Consider the following 18,706-nt stretch of genomic DNA (forward strand, 5'->3'; position numbering starts at 1 on the left):
AATACACGAATTTTTAGTATATGGGCCAGAGGTGAGGAGACCGGGGCTGGGGATCAGTTTGTTGTGGGACTGATTTCCCTTAAGAGCAGTTTGAAGGTCAGGCCTTACATTGAACTTAGCAGTTGGAGAATGAGATGGAAGTTTCTCACAGAGGGAGACTCAGGTGGTGACCCCACAGGGGTCCTCACTGAGAGCCAAAAGGCCTGCTTGAGGAAGGATCCTGCAAGAGTGATTGCCAGCACCCACTCCAGAGACTTTCCCATGCCCCTCACAGTGCTCTTGACAATGCAAATTTCTGTAAATAAAACTCAACAATTGTCAGCGGCAGCCAAGATCAGGATAATTAAATTTCCTGAAGGCCAAGAGAATGTTTTCTTTCCTCACGCTGTTGAGATAGCAAAGCTTCTCTCTCCGTGAAGTAAAGCTTATCTTCCGTCTGTCAAGCTAAGCTGCTCCACAGATCACTGATAAAATTCCCTTTACTATTGTTTGCTTATTTGGATGAAATTTGTGGGGATATAAACTTAAAAGTATTTTCCAGAGTTTAACTGTTATCTTATAAATATTAAGCATGCCTCAGAATGGTATAGAACATACTATTTCAAAGCCAAAGTCCGGCCAACAGGATAGCTAGATATCAGCACAGCACTTGGGAGACTAAGTTAGGAAGGTCACAAGTTCAAGGACAACCTGGGCTACACCTGAGACTTATCTCAGACAAACAAAAAAATCTTGTTTACGTGTACGTGATAGCGGACGTATTTGTTAAATATTTAATGCATACAACTGGCTTTGGCAGATGAAGCAAAAGGACATGCCTCATATCCATCAAAAGACAGAGGGCAAACATTAGGCCGTATTGAGTGTTCCGATGGCTCTAACACAGAGATGAATACTATTCTTATTTAATGCATACAACTCAAACATAATTTGATTTGATACAGAAACAGCAGGGCATCATTGGCCTCACTTTGCAGATAAAGTAAACAGACAGAGAGACTTTCAGTGCCTCTTGTCATAAAACTGCTTTCCCTGCCAAGGCTTGTGCATGCGCGTGTGTATGCGTGTGTATGTGCTCGCGCGTGTGTGTCCACTGAGATTTGTGTATGACTGGGGGTCAAACCCGAGGCTTCATTCATTGTGCTGCCCACTGATCTGCATCCCCAGGGGTCTTTTTTCTGCCTTGTTTATTTTTCACATGACGTTAGCTACCCAACATTTTGAGGACTCCCTCAGCCAAGCAAAACCTGAGAGACGTTTTTAATGTGGTTGCCAATATCATTTTCTTATCCAAACCTTTTGATGTTACCAGGATCAGAGACGGACAGAGATGGGTAAACAACGCAAACCAAACATACATTGCCTTTTTAGCACCTACTAGGTACTGTGGGATGGAAACCTGGTTAAAACGCTGGAATTTCTTCTGTATCATTAAGACATCTTCAGACAGGAAGCTGGACAGCAGACATTCGGCGAGGCTATAGTTCCATGCCTCAGCACCTTGATTTCTACCACTTCATTGCACAACGTTTAATTATGAGGGCCGTCTTTTGGCAAAATATATCATTTGTATGCCTCACCTGACTCTAACCATTGCTCTTGACTATGAAGTCATAGGGAGTCCACTGTTTATCTTGTAAACCTACCCCCTCTATTGCCTCACCTCCCCTGGTGACAGCCTCACACGAACAGCCTTCCCTAGAGAGACAGAAGCCATCCCTGAGTCTCCTCACTGCATCACAGGGTATCTAACTATTTGGATTTGGAGTAGAGCAGGCTCTCTCACACAGTTGCTGTGTGACTTTTAGCATTTCCCTTACCCTCAAAGAACCTCTGTTTCCTCATACATAAAATACCATAGTAATACCCCTTGCCAGGCAGGGGTAGCGCACGCCTTTAATCCCAACACTCTTGGGGCAGAGGCAGGTGGATCTCTGTGAGTTCAAGGCCAGCCTGGTCTACAAGAGCTAGTTCCAGGACAGGCAATAAGCTACAAAGAAACCCTGTCTCGAAGAAAAAAAAAATACCCTATCATGGAGGATGTTACTGGGGCTGACGTGGTTGTGTAGGAGAGCCCTGCACTACTGTAGACTGGGTGTAATGATTCCTTTCTGCTCTCACATCTGTTAAGCCGCTGTCACCTGCTGACCTTACCTTGTGGCCCATCCTCAGAGCGGCCTCCTCCCTTCCATCCCTGTCTACTGCCCCACTTCCAGCCTTTGTGATGAGATCACGGCGGCTTTCTTCTAAACTGAGCTCGCTCAAGCTTTTCATCGCCGGCTGAACTATGGCTGCCTGAGGGATTGTTCCAGAGTGCACACTGGCCTTGTGGCTCCCCATACTTGTTCCCCTCCGGAGGTCTTCGGGGTCACCTCAGCCCCTCGGCACTGATGAATTTTTCGTTTGGTTTTTGACTGGGGATTCTGTGAGGCTTTGCTGTTGTTTCGGTGGCATTGTCGTTATAAATGAAGGTTCGTGGCCTCTCTGAACCCTTGCCTAATTGGTCCAGGTATCAGCCAGAAACTGGGGGAGGAACACAGAAGAAAACTCAGAAATAATGTCATCGCTTCTCTTTGTCTTCCCTCAAATATAATGAAAAACCAATAAAAGTGTTCATAAAATCAAGTTGCCATATTAATCTCAGGAAATAGAGATCAGAAAATACCTGACACTATGGAAACATTGTAAAGATTAGAAAAATTATTAAAGGAAAACTCATAAAACAGACAATTTAATACTGGATTCATTTCTTAGGTAGAATGCCTTCCAGGTTAATGTAATAAAGCCAAGAAGTATTAGCGATTCCACTTCACACCCTTACAAATCATACCCAGTTGTCAAAAAAATAAAAAAATAAAAAAGGTAGAATATTTCTACTGTCAACTCCATTATACAGACCAGAATAATAGCTTAGCAGCCGAGCTCTGCTATTAACAAAACTCCAGGGAGAGAAATGACAGAAAAGCAAGCCAGAGATGGGGGAACTAATTGCAGTGACAGACAGGTAATGGCTAGAAGACGACTTTATCGTCAGTGTCTCTATGACGGCCAGGCATGGATGAGGAGGGCCTGCTTGTTTGGCGACACGGGTAGAATAATTGGTGTTGATATGAGGGACTGGAAGGAAGACAGAATGAACACGGCAAGTGAAAACACAGAAAAGATGCCATTGGACGGTACATTTGTCTTGGGGTGCGTGAGCAGCCTCTGATAAGAGTTATCGCCACGAGGTTGTTAACACTCGGGTAGGGTCACAGGATCCTGAGAACCTGAAGCCGACTGGGACTTCTTTATCTCCTTTCCAAAGGTGTCCATTAGCTGATGCACAAACAGTTTGAGGTGCAACATTCAGCATGTCCTGACCATTCCTGGGCTCCAGATTAAGAACTTGTTCTAAAGAACACTGGAGATAATACATGCCTGTGTGTCTGTTACTGTTCTATCGCTGTGACCAAGCACTATGACCAAGGCAACGTGTAGAAGAAAGAGTTATTTGGGTCTTATGGTTTTGGAGGGTTAGAGTTCATGACCGTTGTAGGTAGTTTTCCATCTCGACCGTCAGTCAGCTCTGTTCCACCAGCTGCTCCCCAAATAACACAGATGTACTAATTATAAGTGCTCAGCTGATAGCTTAGGCGTATTACTAATTAGCTCTTACAACTTAAATTAACCCATATTTCCTATCTACCCTCTGCTACGTGGCCATACCTTCTTTCAGCAGGACATGTTTATCTTGCTTCTCTCTGCATCTCCTTGAGACTCCCCAGACTCTGCCCTTCTTCTTCCCAGCGTCCTCCTAGTCTGGCTCTCCCACCCAATCTCTTCCTGCCCAGCTATAGGCCAGTCATCTCCAATTATTAACCAATGAGATTAATACGTATTTACAGATAGTTCTATCATAGACCATCATAGCAGGGCGCATGCAGCAGTCAGGCAGCCTGGTGCTGGAGCAGTAGCTGAGAGCTATGGTTTCTTATTGTTTGTTAGTATTATTATTGCCTTGGAAAACAATGAGATTTTAGTTCTGTTGTTTTGTTTTGTTTTGTTTTGAGCGAGGGTTTCTCTGTGTAGCCCTGGCTGTCCTGGATCTAGCTCTGTAGACCAGGCTGGCCTCGAATTCAGAGATCCACCTGCCTCTGCCTCCTGGGTGCTGGGATTAAAGACACAAACACCACCATGCCTGGCTACAAAGCATTAAGATTTATTGACAACATCTCTTCAGATTAATAGTCCAATTCAACCTATTGTTTCCTTATACCTAATATCTCCACCTTGAAAACTGCTTCCAAACCATTGGGGAGAAAAGTAATTAATTTTTCTTTCTTTCTTTTTTTTTTAAGCTCTTTCTTACAGTATATTTTTTTAAATGTTTGCCATCAATTTTTTCTTCAATCATAAAATGAAAGTATTTTGAAGTTAACTCAGGGTTCCCCAGTTGATATTCAGGTTGTTTCCCTGTATTTTGCTTTCGTTTCATTTCTTTTAAAAAACAATCCTCTAATATTCACTCCCATAAAATTTACTTCCAGTGTTTTCATTTCTGAAGTAAATTTTTAAAACTAAGGCTCAGGACCAAAGGTCACAAACTTGGGATCTTTGAACAGATGCCAGCGATGTGGCCTCCTTCCAGGCTTTCCCTGCAGCACCCAAACACAAAGGGACGTGCCACACTTGCTTTGTATGTCGCCCACATTCGGGAGAAAAAAGTAAGCTTCAGCAATTGGGGGTGTGCCTCATTTGGAGGGAGCTTGCCTGGCGTGCATAGGGCCCCGGTTCCACCATCATCGAGATAAAAGCCAGGCCCTTGGTCCTCCTCTTCTTTGATTGGTCAGCTCTGGTTGTGGTCTGTCGGATGGAGCCCAGCCCGGCACAACATGCAGCTGGAACCCATCACCACACCATTCCTGCAGTCTCCAGTGTTGGGACACTGGTGTTCACCAAGGCACACATAGCAGAATAATAACGTGTGGCCAAGCCAGTTACTTAAGCGCAGCTCAGAAGAGAGGAGGCTGAGAGTTCTTTGCATATGAACTGTAGCATAGCTTCTTGTGTTTCCAGCCTTCATCCTAGGACAATGTGGCTGGCCCTTTGACAGGATTGTTGAGATCTGCCCTCTGCAGAGTGCCGATTTGAGGCAGGGTTTCCTGAAGCTAGCCTCTCCAGCAAGCTGGATTCGGGTCTTCCTGTGCCCGCCTCTCCACAGCATCTCCTTTCTCTGTCCACCACTCACCCTGTGCTCTTGCTGTGCACACACCCGCCTACTCTGGATTGTGAAACCTATAGGTAGTATATTGGCCCGGACTCCAATTTCAGGCATTTCACGGTCAACATTTTCTTCTCCCTCCAAACTCATCCACCGATCATCGCTTGTCAAAAACTATACCAATAACCAACAGATTAGAAATGCCAGAAACATCAGCTATAGCAGAAATACCACATGAAGGGTTGATTACACAGAACATTATCAGCTTTGATCCTTTTCTTAACTCTTTGATCCTTTTGCAAGTAGAATACAGAGGCCTGGGCTGGAGGGATGGCTCAGAGGTCAAGAGCACTGGCTGTTCTTCCAGGGGTCCTGAGTTCAATTCCCAGCAAGCTCACAACAGATCTTGTGCCCTCTTCTGGCATACAAGCATACATACAGACAGAACATTATTTACATAATAAATAAAGATTTATTAAGAGAGAGAGGAAAGAGAGAGAGAGAAAACAGACCTGGGAGATTCTGAAAAATGGTCTGTAGTAGCTGAGGTTTGGGGTAAGGGTTGAGGATGTTGGAAGGTATGGTCAAGCTTCTGCAGCTTGTAGAGGGTGGGGGAGGCTGGTAGTTCTAGGTTCCAGAAGACCAAGGAAGCAGCATAGCGCAGTGGCCGGGGAAGAAGTGACGAAGAGAAAGGGGAGATGCTATAGATCTTGTCATTTTATTTCTGCTGTTCTATTTATCTTCAGGTCTCCCATCTTTTTAAAATTATTTTTATGATGGTGTGTGTGTGTGTATGCCTGTGTATGTGTCTGTGTGTTGTGTGTGTGTGTCTGTGTATATGTGTTATGTATGTCTGTGTGTTGTATGTGTATGTGTCTGTATGTGTTTGTGTTATGTAATGTCTGCATGTTGTGCATGTTTGTGTGTTGTGTGTGTGTGTCTGTGTGGGTACACACACCTGTGTGCATGCAGAGTCCAGAGGCTGACATCGACTTCCTTCATCTCTTGCTCTCCCTTTATTCTAAACGGAGTCTCTCACTGAACCTGGCGCTCCCCTTTTCTACTTGCAGGCCAACCCTAGGGATCCTCTTGCCTCTGCTTCCTCAGGGCACCAAGCTTTTTCTATGAAGTCTAGGGGTCGAACCAGGTTCTCATGTTTGCATGACAAACCTTTTACCAACCAACCTATCTCCCAAGCCTTGGGTTTCCGGTCTTTCAAACACTTTTATAGGAGCTGGGGAGATGGTGGGTATGAGCGGGTATGAGTGCTTGCACAAACATGACGGCCCAAATTTGGGTCTCCAGCATCCACATAAAGTCCAAGTATGGGCGGGTGCATCTGCAACCCCAGCTCAAAGTGGGGCAAAGATAGAGAGACCACTGGAGCTCACTGGCCAGTCAGCCCAACCACAAAGCAGCAAGCCTCAGGGTCAGTTAAATAGGCTGCCTCAAAGGGACAAGAAAGACAGAGCAGGACACCCGGCATCCTCTTCCAGCCTCTGTACACCTGTGCGCATGCGTGTGAACAAGCAAACACACATACACACACACCTATGCATACCCACACCTGCAAACGGTTTTTAAAGATTTATTGGGGGGGGGGTACATCCATGCATATGTATGCGCCACACGTGTGCCTGGTTCTCATGGAAACCAGGAGAGGCAGTGGATCCCCTAGAACTGGAGTTACAGGCCTGGTGTGGGTGCTGGGGACTGAACTTGGGTCCTCTGCAAGAGCAGCAAGTACTCTTAGCTGCTGAACCATCGCTCCAGACTCACATACAAACATTTTTCTAGACACGTTTCTAAAATAATGAAAAGAGCATTTACATTAAAGTTCATTTCTTTCCGTTTAAAAAATGGGTTTATAGTTGTGTTTTGATTTAAAATACCCTAGGCATATCTGATTCACTTAAAATAAATTAATGAAGATGGAGAAATGTTAAATCATATATCTTTGCCCCAAAGTTAAACATTTGAAGGATGATGTTTTATTTCTGGAATAAGAGGCCCTCATTACTTCCACATTATGGAAATATGCCCTCACTAAGTTAAATCTAACACAGCTGGGCCCCTTCCTGCGTCAGGTCACAGGCGGCGGAGGAGGAGGCCACTGGTGAGCACAGGGACGGGAGGGAAGAGCCCCTGTGGGACCCCGGGGGTGTTGCTGTCTAGAAAGACTGCTTGTTGCAGTTACCCCTCATTTGCAGGCAGACATTTATGAAATGATTGCACTCCCCTGAAAGCTAGCTTCTACATAATTCAGGATTGTCCTGGATCTCTCCCGTCACAGAGGAAGAAAAGCCATATGAATTATTTACAGGGTACTAAAGTATTTCCTTTTATGAGCTCCAACTTTGTTTTTGTCTCTGCAAACTGAGATTTTGTTTATCCATGAATAGTTTTCCCTGGGGCATGAAAAATATGACTCTTAAATTATGAATGAGGCTTTTTTGTTTGAGTCCGTGTTAACTAAAACATGCAAAAATAAACTATGTTTTTCATTAGATCCCTTTCAGCTCCCCACAAAAACAGAACCGACAAAAGAAAGAGCCTCCATACCAGCGCCCACCAGGAAGCCTACCGTCATTCGAATCCCAGCCAAACCAGAAAAATGTAAGCTCTTCTCTGTCTTTCTAACTTACTCCTCCAAGAACTGAGGAGAAGTCTGGATTAACTTATCAATGTCTGCTTCTGACATTATATATAACCTGCTGTTTGTCACTCGTGGTCCCAGAAATCCTGGAGCAAGGCGTTCTCTCCCAGTTCTTTGGAGAATTCTCACTGTCAGTTAGTAATCTGTTTTTTCTCTAAGGTTGGTCTTAGACAAAGAGAATAGGAGACAGTAGCTCTGAGAACAATCACAGTATTCCATATCATCAGTGCCTCTGGTAAAGATGGGGGTAGAAGCAATGGAACTAATAGCAAGTGAAATTCTCTATGTCTATCATGGGTATATTGTTCCAGTCAGCTCAATCTTCATACGGCAGTGTGTGAATTTTGCAAAGAACTATACCCAAAAGCTTTAGAAAATTACAATTGTGCTTCTTAGGATGACTAAATTACAAAATAAGTATCTTAAGATTGGTTTAATGCTAGATTTTGTGTGTGTGCTTCCTTAGTTGATTTTTTTTTTAAATCACACAGTCAATGAAGCTTTGTATCAGTTTTGATAGTACTTCAAAAATAAATTTGATGTTTAGGATTGGGGTTGTGACTCTTTTGGTAGAATACTTGATTAGCACGCTGGAAGCCCTGGGTTCAGTTTTCCTTAAAGTCTGTAAAACCGGAAGAGAGGGTGCACACCTGTAATCCTAGCACTCAGAAGGTGGAGGGAAGAAAATCAGGAGTTTGAGGTCATCTTTGGCCACACAAAGAAAGAAAGGAGGGAGGGAGGGAAAAGGAAAAAGAAAAGAGAAGAAAAAAATTGTGGGTTTTAGAGCAATCACTCAGCTATTTCATTCCTGCCTGCAGTGCTTTCGCGCGGCCCCTAGGAGGCGCCGTTGCCTTCGTCTGAAGGGAGGTTCTGCTGATTCCGCCTGACAGTCACGCGGGGTACGATGTCCAGGGCTGGAGTACAGGAGCGTGTACAGGAGCATACACTTGAATTTAGGGGACTGGCTTTTCTCTAAAATACTACAGAGAAGCATCCTATTGGTTTTGGTCTCTCGGTGGTTTTGTGATTAACCAATAGCGCTCAGCCAGTAACAAGAAATAGAACTGAGTTGCTGTGAAAAATGAGGAGAAAGTCAAGGCTCTGAAATTCCAGCAGGTCGTGCTTCTTTGAAGGTTATACCGTAGTGTTGATTAAGGAAATGGTGGCGTAATCGCCTTTGATGGTGTGATACAGTCAGAAAGGAGCAAAACCATAGCTCATTGGGTTATTCCCCTGCTTGCTGTTACCTTATATTGTGAATTTAACAGGCGTAGTAAAATATAAAGATCACGAATATTATTGGAACCTCATGTGGGTTTTGAGTTGACCCTTTTGTGTTTGTTTGTTTGTTTGTTTTTGACTTGCTAAGACTGGAATCCAGCCCTCTCTCAAGGTTTACACTGAACTCTATTCTAGTCTCCAATGCCAGGTGCCCTCAAGGCCACCCCAAGTCAATAAATTATTAGGACTCCTCACAGGAACTCAGTGTTCAGGGTTATAACTTATTACTGCAAAAGTAAATGAGACAGAATCCACCCAGGGGAAAGGCAAATGGGGTACGGTGTGACAGAAACCAGAGATAAGCTTCCAGGAATCTTCACACCACACAGGGCTTCCTCCTGGCTCCCTACAACGAGTTCAGACAACACACAATATAGTGTTAAATAGGGCAGCTTCCTGCGCTGCCTTGCACACTCTTTTAACTGAGGCTAGTTACGTAGCCACCGTTAGGAACTGGCGGATTCTGGAATCCCAGCTGTCTGGAAGGAAAGGAAGTGTTCACGTCAGCCAGTCTTGTGATTTGCTAGTTCTAAAGACGGTTGGTCCTACATCAGGCCGTGGTGGCACAGGCCTTGAAGCCCAGCACTCGGGAAGCAGATCTCTGCAAATTAGAGACCAGCCTGGTCTACAAAGCGAGTTTCAAGACATCAAGCACTGTTACACAGAGAAACACTACCTCAGAAAAAAAAAGAAGAAGAAGAAGGAGAAGAAGGAGAGGGGAGATGGTCCCATTTTACAGTCTAAGTTCTGAGCACCAGCTAACAGCCCAGAAAAGCATGCATCCCTAAGTGTGAGCCGTGTAGGGCCCGCTGTTTATGTCTCCTAAATTGGGTTAATAACGCTGAAATCATGAAAGGGTAAGCCAAGGAACCATCTTAAATTATTTTCCAAACAAAACCCCAGGAACTATCAAAAAGGTGAATCTTCCCTGCTGGGTGTTAGAGAATTGATTTGCTAAAATAGCTTCCAAAGAGTTAGTTCCAGCAAAACTCAATGCCGCAGAATTCTATTAGTACAATTTTTAACATTGTGAGTTTGTTTTTTAATGGACGTTTTGCTGGCATGTGTGTCTGTGTACCGTATGCTTACAGTGCTTGAGGAAACCAAAACAAGATGTCAGGGTCCCCTAGCACCAGAGTGAGAGATGACTGTGAGCTGCCACGTGGGTGCCGGGAATCGAACCTGGGTCCTCTGTGAGATCACTGCGCCATCGGCACAGTTTTTAAACACTTGCCCATCTTAAATCATTATTTTCCTAGTAACTGGCTGGGACATTTTTCTCCTTTTGAGACTGTTTCCCTGTCTGTGGATAAAGCAGGGACCTGCAGATCATCCTCTTGTGAGAGGTTTTTCATTGGGGCTGGAAATTTGAACAAATGAGAATTCTCATATACTTTTCCTGGCTACACCCAGACAGTGTAAAAGGTGGCTTTAGCCTCCGGTGATATGTTATACCCATCCCCCTCGTGAGGTATTTCTGCACACACATCTCTATTTTCTTTCTCTAAAATAAGTTGGGAATATTACTGAGCTAAGGGTGTAGTTTGGATATAAAGGTATTGTTTCTGGATCGAGGCTAATTATGGCCATTAACCTAAATTATCAGAAGCAATTAGTTATTTGTGGGTGGGGGAGGGTTGCATACTCCACCTATTAAGGACCCTGTCTTACTAGAATGAGGGCAGGCTTTGGGTTCAGATGGACAAACCTGACAATTACTGACATTAATAGATTAAGTAACTCACGGTTTTCTTAATTTCAGTTTATATAAAATGGGTAGTGTGTTGTCTAGTATGAGGCCCTCTGGTAATGTATCTATGCTGGCCACCATGGTAGCCTCTATGTCCCGGTGGCTGCTGGGTGCTGTAAATGTGCCTAGCACAACTAAGGAATGGACACTTTATTTCACTTTAAGAAAGATCTAAAATCTAAATTGCCACATATAGGTCACTGGCTACTTGTTGACCAGACGAATCTAATGCAGGCAGGATGATTGGAATGCCTGAGTCAATGCCTGGCACATCATTCTTAGCAATGCTATCCCTCTGTTATAACATGTAACATTGTAACATCAGCTCATTCGCCCGTTTTCTGAGGGCTGCTGAGGGCTCTTTCTCCTTACTTCACTGTCTAGGAGCCCAGCTACTGTCCAGCTATTGCTGGTGACATCTGTCTTCTGTTTCTTCCCTAGGTTTACATGAGGAGCCGCAATGCCCACCTCCTCTCCCTGCTGAAAAGCCTGTTGGAAATACTTACAGTACGGCATCTGGAAAGTTCAGTAACACGGACAGGACTAGACACCCGGTAAGTGATCCTGAAGAGTTGTTAGGCTTACAGCAGAGTTCTGGATCAGTTCTAAATCTTCAGTTGCTGTTGAAATTATTTTATCGTTGGTTATATTTTTAGAAGTATTTCATTAGAACCCAATTGCTAAACTTCATGGACTTACTTTATTTATGTTATAGTCAGCATTTTACAGATCCCTATAGAAACATTGGGTTCACTCATTGTACTTCATTATAAACTAATTTCTCCTGTACCAATACAATGGCATTGTCTTTTATATGACACTATAATAATAATGAAGAGGTTGTTAAAACTTCAAAAAAATTAATATTTGTAGAAATAGATTTGGTCAAGTTGTCAGATTTTTTTTTTTTTTTTTTTTTTTTTTTTTTTTTTTTTTTTTTTTTTTTTTGGTTTTTCGAGACAGGGTTTCTCTGTGGTTTTGGAGCCTGTCCTGGAACTAGCTCTTATAGACCAGGCTGGTCTCAAACTCAGAGATCCACCTCCTCTGCCTCCCAAGTGCTAGGATTAAAGGCGTGCGCCACCACCGCCTGGCAAGTTGTCAGATTTTTTAAAACACTAAAACTATTTTTATTAAAAAAAATAATGATAATAATTTAAGATAACTACCCTAAGAATTTTTATTCTGAAATTTAAGAAAAATAAATAAATTAAAATATAATGCTTTGCTATACATTTGTTAACATACCTAGGACCTTAATATTATTCCCTTGTGCATTTTTAAGAATTTTCTCCTGATGGGTAATCTTTATGGCTTGTTTCAAGAGAAATCAATTCTTAAAGTCTTTAAACCAATTCAGTTCAATTTTTATAATAGTTTTGCCCTGTGCATTAGCTGTGATCGTCATACAAGCAAACCCATCCAATCTTCTAGTGAAGAGAAATTCCTTTGGAAAAAGACATTAAATTAAATTAGCCAATACCAAGTTAATAAGATTTTTCTGTAGAATGAATTAAAATTTAGTGATCATTTGTATCTTCAAAGTGCTTGTTAATAAATTTCTATTAAAACCGGGCCATGGAAACCCAAAAGTAGATAGTAGGGCCCCCCGCCATACTGTAACCCAAACGTCTATGAAGGAATGGTTGCTTGCAAAGGCCTCAGGCTTCCTCTCTCCAAGGCTCCTGGACGGAACAGAGAGGACGATGAGCAGGTGCGCTGTCCAGCAACCCATGTGACAGGGTCTGTGAAGGGCAGAGCTTGCAAACACACATCTGAGTTTAAAAGTAGACAAGTTAGGATAAACGACACCACCCAAGAGCATCTGTGTTCACGCCTACATCTCTGCCTCACCTGAACATAATGGAAGTCCTTCCTGCATCTGTCCCAGAGGGAACTGGAGCCACCTGCCAGCTCCTCCATGCAGCAGACCACGATACAGACACACTGAGCCTGAAGAAAAGGGCACGCTAAAACAGATTTTGAATTCACAAGTGTAGATTTCTACAGACTGAGGTCAAACACGTGCCTGAAAGTTTTGTTTGTTTACTAAGTTTATTTAGACCAGAGGTCATAAGGACTAGAGGTGAAGACCTCAAGAAAGAGTCAGTGTCCTTAATCCCAGCACTCTGGAGTCAGAGGCAAGCGGATTTCTGGGAGTTCGAGGCCAGCCTGGTCTAGAAGAGCTAGTTCCAGGACAGGCACCAAAGCTACAGAGAAACAGAGTCTTGGGGGGGGGGGGGAGTGTCTGTGTCAGCCAGGCGGTGGTGGCACACGCCTTTAATCCCAGCATTTGGGAAGCAGAGGCAGGCGCACCTCTGTGAGTTTGAGGCCAGCCTGGTCTACAAGTTCCAGGACAGGCTCCAAAGTTACAGAGAAACCCTGTATCGAAAAACCAAAAGAAAAAAAAAAGAAAAAGAAAGTGTCAATGTCTCGGCCTGTGGTGGCGCATGCCTTTAATCCCAGCACTCAGAAAATGGGTCAGCAGATCTCTAAATCTGAAGTCAGTCTGGTCTTTAGAGGACGTTCTAGGACAGCCAGGTCTACACAGAGAAACCCTGTCTCAAAAACAAAACTGTTACAGATCAGGAGGGTACTAACTGCCCCTTTTACAAAAGCTGGCCACTGGACAAAACCCATCTGCTCTTCTCCCAACCAGAGTGCTAGGGAACTCTTCATCAGATCTAGTGGCTACAGTTGCCACATCTCACTGGGAGCCACTGGAGCTGTGTGCACTCGCCTGTCCCAAAGCATCTCCTAAAGAAACTACAAGCTCTGCAGCACTCAGGAAACCTGCATGATTCATGTTAGAATCCAGGCATGCCGCACAGAAGAGTGTGCCAGAGGCACGCTGTTCTAAACTCCGCTCTAAGAAGGCGTGTCGGCTCCTGCAAAACATACCTAGGCCATTGCTCCACGATCCCAACACACATGTGATACACACGTGGTCTTAAGAGAAGGAAAAACATCTACCTTTTTAAAAATGCCACAGAAACCTGGGAAGCTCTGAGCGTGCTGACACACACCTGTTACCCTAGCACTTGGAGACTAAGAAGAATTGTGAGTTCTGTTCTGGGCCAAGCTGCACAGCAAGATCCCATCTTGAAAAGAAAGGGGAAAAAGGGAATTTTTCTAAAATTAAAGCATGATTCAGATGTGGAAAGATGGCGTTGTAGAGATGCTACAACCAGAAAACCGTCTCTGCCTGGGCCTAAGCCAGCCTCTCAAACACCAGAGTCCCAGGATCTCAGAACTAGACAGAACTAAAAAGGCACAGAAAGTCTTCACAGTGTGTACGGAATGCTGAGGAGGGGGACGCCTCTAATCAATAATCCAGAGGACTGTTGGCAGCCTGGGCATCAACCCAGGTTGAGCAAATACTAAGACAACTGCAGCCAGCAGCAGGGCCACCTCTTCTCTGTGTCAGAGGGGGTCGCGTACGCCAGTGCCTTCCAGGATGTGCCTTTCATGTTCAACTCAAAATCTGTCAAAAATGGGAGATCAAAAGGATACTTTTAATTTCCCACAGGTGCACCATCACTGGGTTGGGATGTAGCTCAGTTGTGGTCCAGCTTTGCTGAAAACAAATGAGAAAAGGAAAAAAGTCTCAGCCCACGAGACTGCAGCTAATAGTTGTTGTACACCGTATGACAGATACCCTTCCATATCAAAGTTACTCCTTAGCGTTTTTGCTTAAATTTCCCCTCAGTATTAGGGCACCTCCCACAACTAAATTTTGAGAAAATTCAATTTAAAAAAATCTCCTTCCCTGCTAACCTTTGTTTGCTTGAATTTTAAAGGTGGCCAAGGAGAGGCATGGTTTTATCATGGCGAGATTGTCAGGAAGAATTACAGGCAGCCGCGTGTTTATACGGCGTGGGTTATATTCTGGAATATTGCAGGGTTTATGAGCTGGTGGCTTGCTTCACTACATTAACTGAACTCATTAGTGAAGCCAAGTTTTAAGGGCAAGCTTAATTTGTTTTTTAAAAAATGAGATTTTTAAAACATCGGAGCATGTTTAAATTATCATAGTTATTGGCGATTAATCACTTGGTATTTAAGGAAGCGTTATAAATAGCATGAATTTAAAAATTGGGGAAAGAAGTTTTAACTCATTTGTTACATGGATGAAACAGTTTGAATTTTCCCAGAGATTCCTAAGCAATAACTAAATAATTATTAATACAATGTAATTTTAAAGGGCTGGACACTCCCCCCTACAATCTTAGAGGCAGCATTTCTCGGGTGTGTGTTGGGGTAGAAAAGGGAAAGTGAATTGGTAGTGAATTCTTTCAGTTTTCCAATAGAAAAAAAAAAAGAACAATTTAGTTAGGACTTTTCCAAAAGAAAAGAACAAAAACGCCCTGTTTGGGACTTGAGATCTTTTCATTTCTCATTCAACAGAAGAATGATTTCCCAGTCCTTAAAAATGTGTTCCGGGGGCTGGAGAGACGGCTCAGTAGTTAAGAGCACTGCTGCTCTTCCAGAGGACCTGGGTTCGGTTCCCAGCCCCACAGGGCAGCTCACAGCCGTCCAGTGCCCTCTTCTGGCCTCTCTTGGTACCAGGCACACCCATGACGCACAGACATGCATGATGCATGCAGGCAAAGCACCCACACAGATTTAAAAAAAAAAAAAAAGTGTTCTGAAAACCTTTGAGAAAGAACGGCCGAGCTTCTCCACTGGGGAAATCTCTCTGTTCGTCCCCCTCCCCCCACTCTCAGATCCTCTGTCTGTCACTTGGCTTCAGAGTCCAGCTAGAGCTGTCTTGAGTTTTTCCGGCTCTCCCCTTTGCTCTTCCCCACAAAGCCCTTGTCAGCCCATACAAGCTGTCTGTCGGCAAAATCCCCTTCTCCCAGCCCTTCTCTCTCCTCACAAAGTCTTCCCTTTAGGCCACTCAGGTGTTTTGGTTTGGTTTGGTTTGATTTGGTTTGTTTTGTTTTGTTTTTATGTCCTTAACTTCTTTAGTTCAAAACCCACTGCTTGCTTTGAAGCTACCCAGCAGGGAAGAGGGGATCTGACTGTCCAAAGCAAAATAACCACCCACTTCAATCTGTGGTTTAAACTCAGGACCATTTGATTTCTACCATAGTTGGGGTGAGGAAATACCCTATATTAAAACTGAATCAAACTCTAGCAAGAAAAGAGAAAGAAAGACCACCATCTAGGGCACCCAACCCCATTTTCAAAATACTGCTTTACGGGCTTGCCATGGTAGGTAGCGCATGCCTTTAATCCCAGCACTCTAGAGACAGAGACAGGTGGATCTCTGTGAGCTCCTAGCCAACCTGGTCTACACAGTTCCAGGCCAGCAAGGGCTACATAATGAGACCCTGTTGCAAAAATAAACAAATTAATAAAATGACATGTGTATGATGTATGTATATGTATAATATCGAGACTCCAGTTCCTCTTGCAAACTCTTGTTCTAGGTCAGTTTTAACTAAAAAGGCCTTCTGTGACATTTATAGGAACCGGAGCAAATCAGTGAATCGGGAGGCTTGGTACAAGGACCCCCCAGGTTGCCACCAAGGTAGGTAAAATGTGAGACAATTGGAGGCATTGAATGCCTTGGAAAATTGGCTCCTGTCCTCTGTTGCCCAGATGCAGGGCTGTGAGCCTTAGATCTTGCCTTGAAGAGAAACCCATGAGTCCGTCCAGGCCGCCAGCCCACAGTCTGCTTGTGACATCAGGTCATGGGGCTCTCCTCTTTTCTTCTTTCAACGCTGTCCAAAGCCCTACAGAGCACAAATATGAATTTCTGATACTCTTTCCAAATAAACAAGACAACTCTCCAGACTAAAATAGTTCCGCTGCTGGAGTCTGCTCAGTTAGAAGGGGCAGGCATGTTTCTCAGCATCACCGAGGGGAACTCAGAAGTGCCCTAGCCCCCAGCTCTAGAGGCGTACGAACCAGAGGCCGTTGTGCTTTCAGAAGGCATTGGCGTGTTGAAATTTACTTCCATTTAGAGATTAGGAAAAAGGTTTTCAAAGTAGTTTCTGTCCCAGTCCATTTTCAGAGCTTGCTTTCAGCTAATCTAAATTAAGAGTTTTAATAGTAGCGCCTATGCTGTGAACATTAGGGGGCTTTGATTTCCTTTTCTAATTACGCAGGGGACCCAAGCACACGTACCTGATGTCGTCATATGTATAAGCGTTTGTCTCAGGCTGTAGTAGAAAGTACTTAGCTTCCTGAAATAGTCAGTGTGTTTAGGAGCAGTTTGGGACCTTAAGAGAACTGGTGACAGAAAATGCTTGTTTGTCTTGAACTAATGAATCTCTAGTGCAAGATAAGAGGAAGCTGGAACATCACGGCGTCTCCTCCAATATCATGTTTAATGCAAGAGTTGTTTGCTCAAAAATAGCATGCCCTGCAGGTTATAGGAAATTGTATCCTAGCAGCAGAAAAGCTCTTCACTTCTGTGCCAGGCTCTGTATGTGTGTGTGTGTGTGTGTGTGTGTGTGTGTGTGTGTGTGCGCGCGCGCGCGTGCATGTGTATGTGTGTGTGTTTGCACGTGCATGCGTGTGTGTGTGTGTGTGTGTATATGTGTGAGTGCGCGCATGCATGTATATGTGTGTGTGTGTGCGCGGGGTGTGTGTGTGTGTGTGTGTGTGTGTGTGTAAGAAAGGGTGGAGCAGAACCTAATCAGATCAGATCAGATCGAAATGCTAACTCATGACCCCCCTTGCCTTTCAGACCTGTCCATGGAAAAGTCATGCCAGTTTGGAAGCCTCCTCCCAAAGGGGCCCCTGAGAGACCACCCCCGCCTAAACTTTCCGCAACCAAATCATCAAGTAAAAATTTGCCTTTTAATCGGTCCTCCTCTGACATGGATCTCCAGAAAAAGCAAAGTCATTTGGCCTCTGGACTCTCAAGAGCCAAGAGTCAGGTCTTTAAAAGCCAAGACCCGGTGCTACCCCCTCGTCCCAAACCAGGACACCCACTCTACAGGAAATACATGGTAAGCTGGAATTTCAAAATGTTGGTGCTTAAGGGATTACTCTAGCCAGGCCAAGTGCTGCACGCCTTTAATCCCAGCACTCGGGGTAGTCAGAGGTCGGTGGATCTGTGTGAGGCCAGCCTGGTCCAAGGTTCGGGGCACTTGTTCTTTTTTTTTTTTTTTTTTTTTTTTTTTGGTTTTTCGAGACAGGGTTTCTCTGTAGCTTTGGTGCCGGTTCCGGAACTAGCTCTTGTAGACGAGGCTGGCCTCGAACTCAGAGATCCACCTGCCTCTGCCTCCCGAGTGCTGGGATTAAAGGCGTGCGCCACCACCTCCGGCAGGGGGCACTTGTTCTTGCAGAGGACCCCAGTTTGATTCCTGGCACCTATATAGCAATTCACGACCATTCATAACTCCAGTTCAGGACACACATGGTTCACAGACATAAATGTAAGCCAAATACTCATACGCATAAAACAAATAAATCCTTAAAAACAATCTAACAACAACAACAAAACTCTGGGTTTTCCAGACGGGCTGTCAGTATTAGGAGAAACACCAGGAAGGGAAAGCAGGCATATAGGGGTCTAAGCCACTGATGGCAGGGTCCCCCGTGGGAGGAGGTGATGGTGCCAGGGTTCATCTGCTGCCATAGTTTGTACTTCACAGCTGCTTTGCCCACTAAATGAGGAGCATTTAAATGAAGTAGAAATTAAATTTTTATTAAGATCAATGGACTTTCTTACAGTTTTTTTTTCCATTTTGTAAGCATAATTATCATGGCCCATTTAATAGCTACTAGTTAAAAGTTCTTATCAGTAATTGAGATAGTTGAGGATTAATTTTGCTCTCTCTGGGTGTTTTTTTTTTTTTTT

General features: G+C 44.0%; 1 protein-coding gene across 4 annotated transcripts in view; it reads left to right on the forward strand.

Moving 5' to 3' along the window:
* Sh3d19 (SH3 domain containing 19) overlaps positions 1-18,706 on the forward strand; it is a 136,494-nt gene that overhangs the window by 99,658 nt on the left and 18,130 nt on the right. For all 4 annotated transcript variants that reach the window (XM_050158762.1, XM_050158761.1, XM_050158765.1 and 1 more), the window contains 4 exons: positions 7,712-7,819; positions 11,332-11,444; positions 16,362-16,423; positions 17,588-17,852. In XM_050158762.1, coding sequence (XP_050014719.1) covers positions 7,712-7,819; positions 11,332-11,444; positions 16,362-16,423; positions 17,588-17,852 — 548 coding nt within the window. The remainder of the gene's footprint in view (positions 1-7,711; positions 7,820-11,331; positions 11,445-16,361; positions 16,424-17,587; positions 17,853-18,706) is intronic.

Source organism: Alexandromys fortis, unplaced genomic scaffold (assembly GCF_014885135.2).
Source record: "Alexandromys fortis isolate MF-2015 unplaced genomic scaffold, M_Fortis_MF-2015_v1.1 scaffold_102, whole genome shotgun sequence".
NCBI lineage: Eukaryota > Metazoa > Chordata > Mammalia > Rodentia > Cricetidae > Alexandromys > Alexandromys fortis.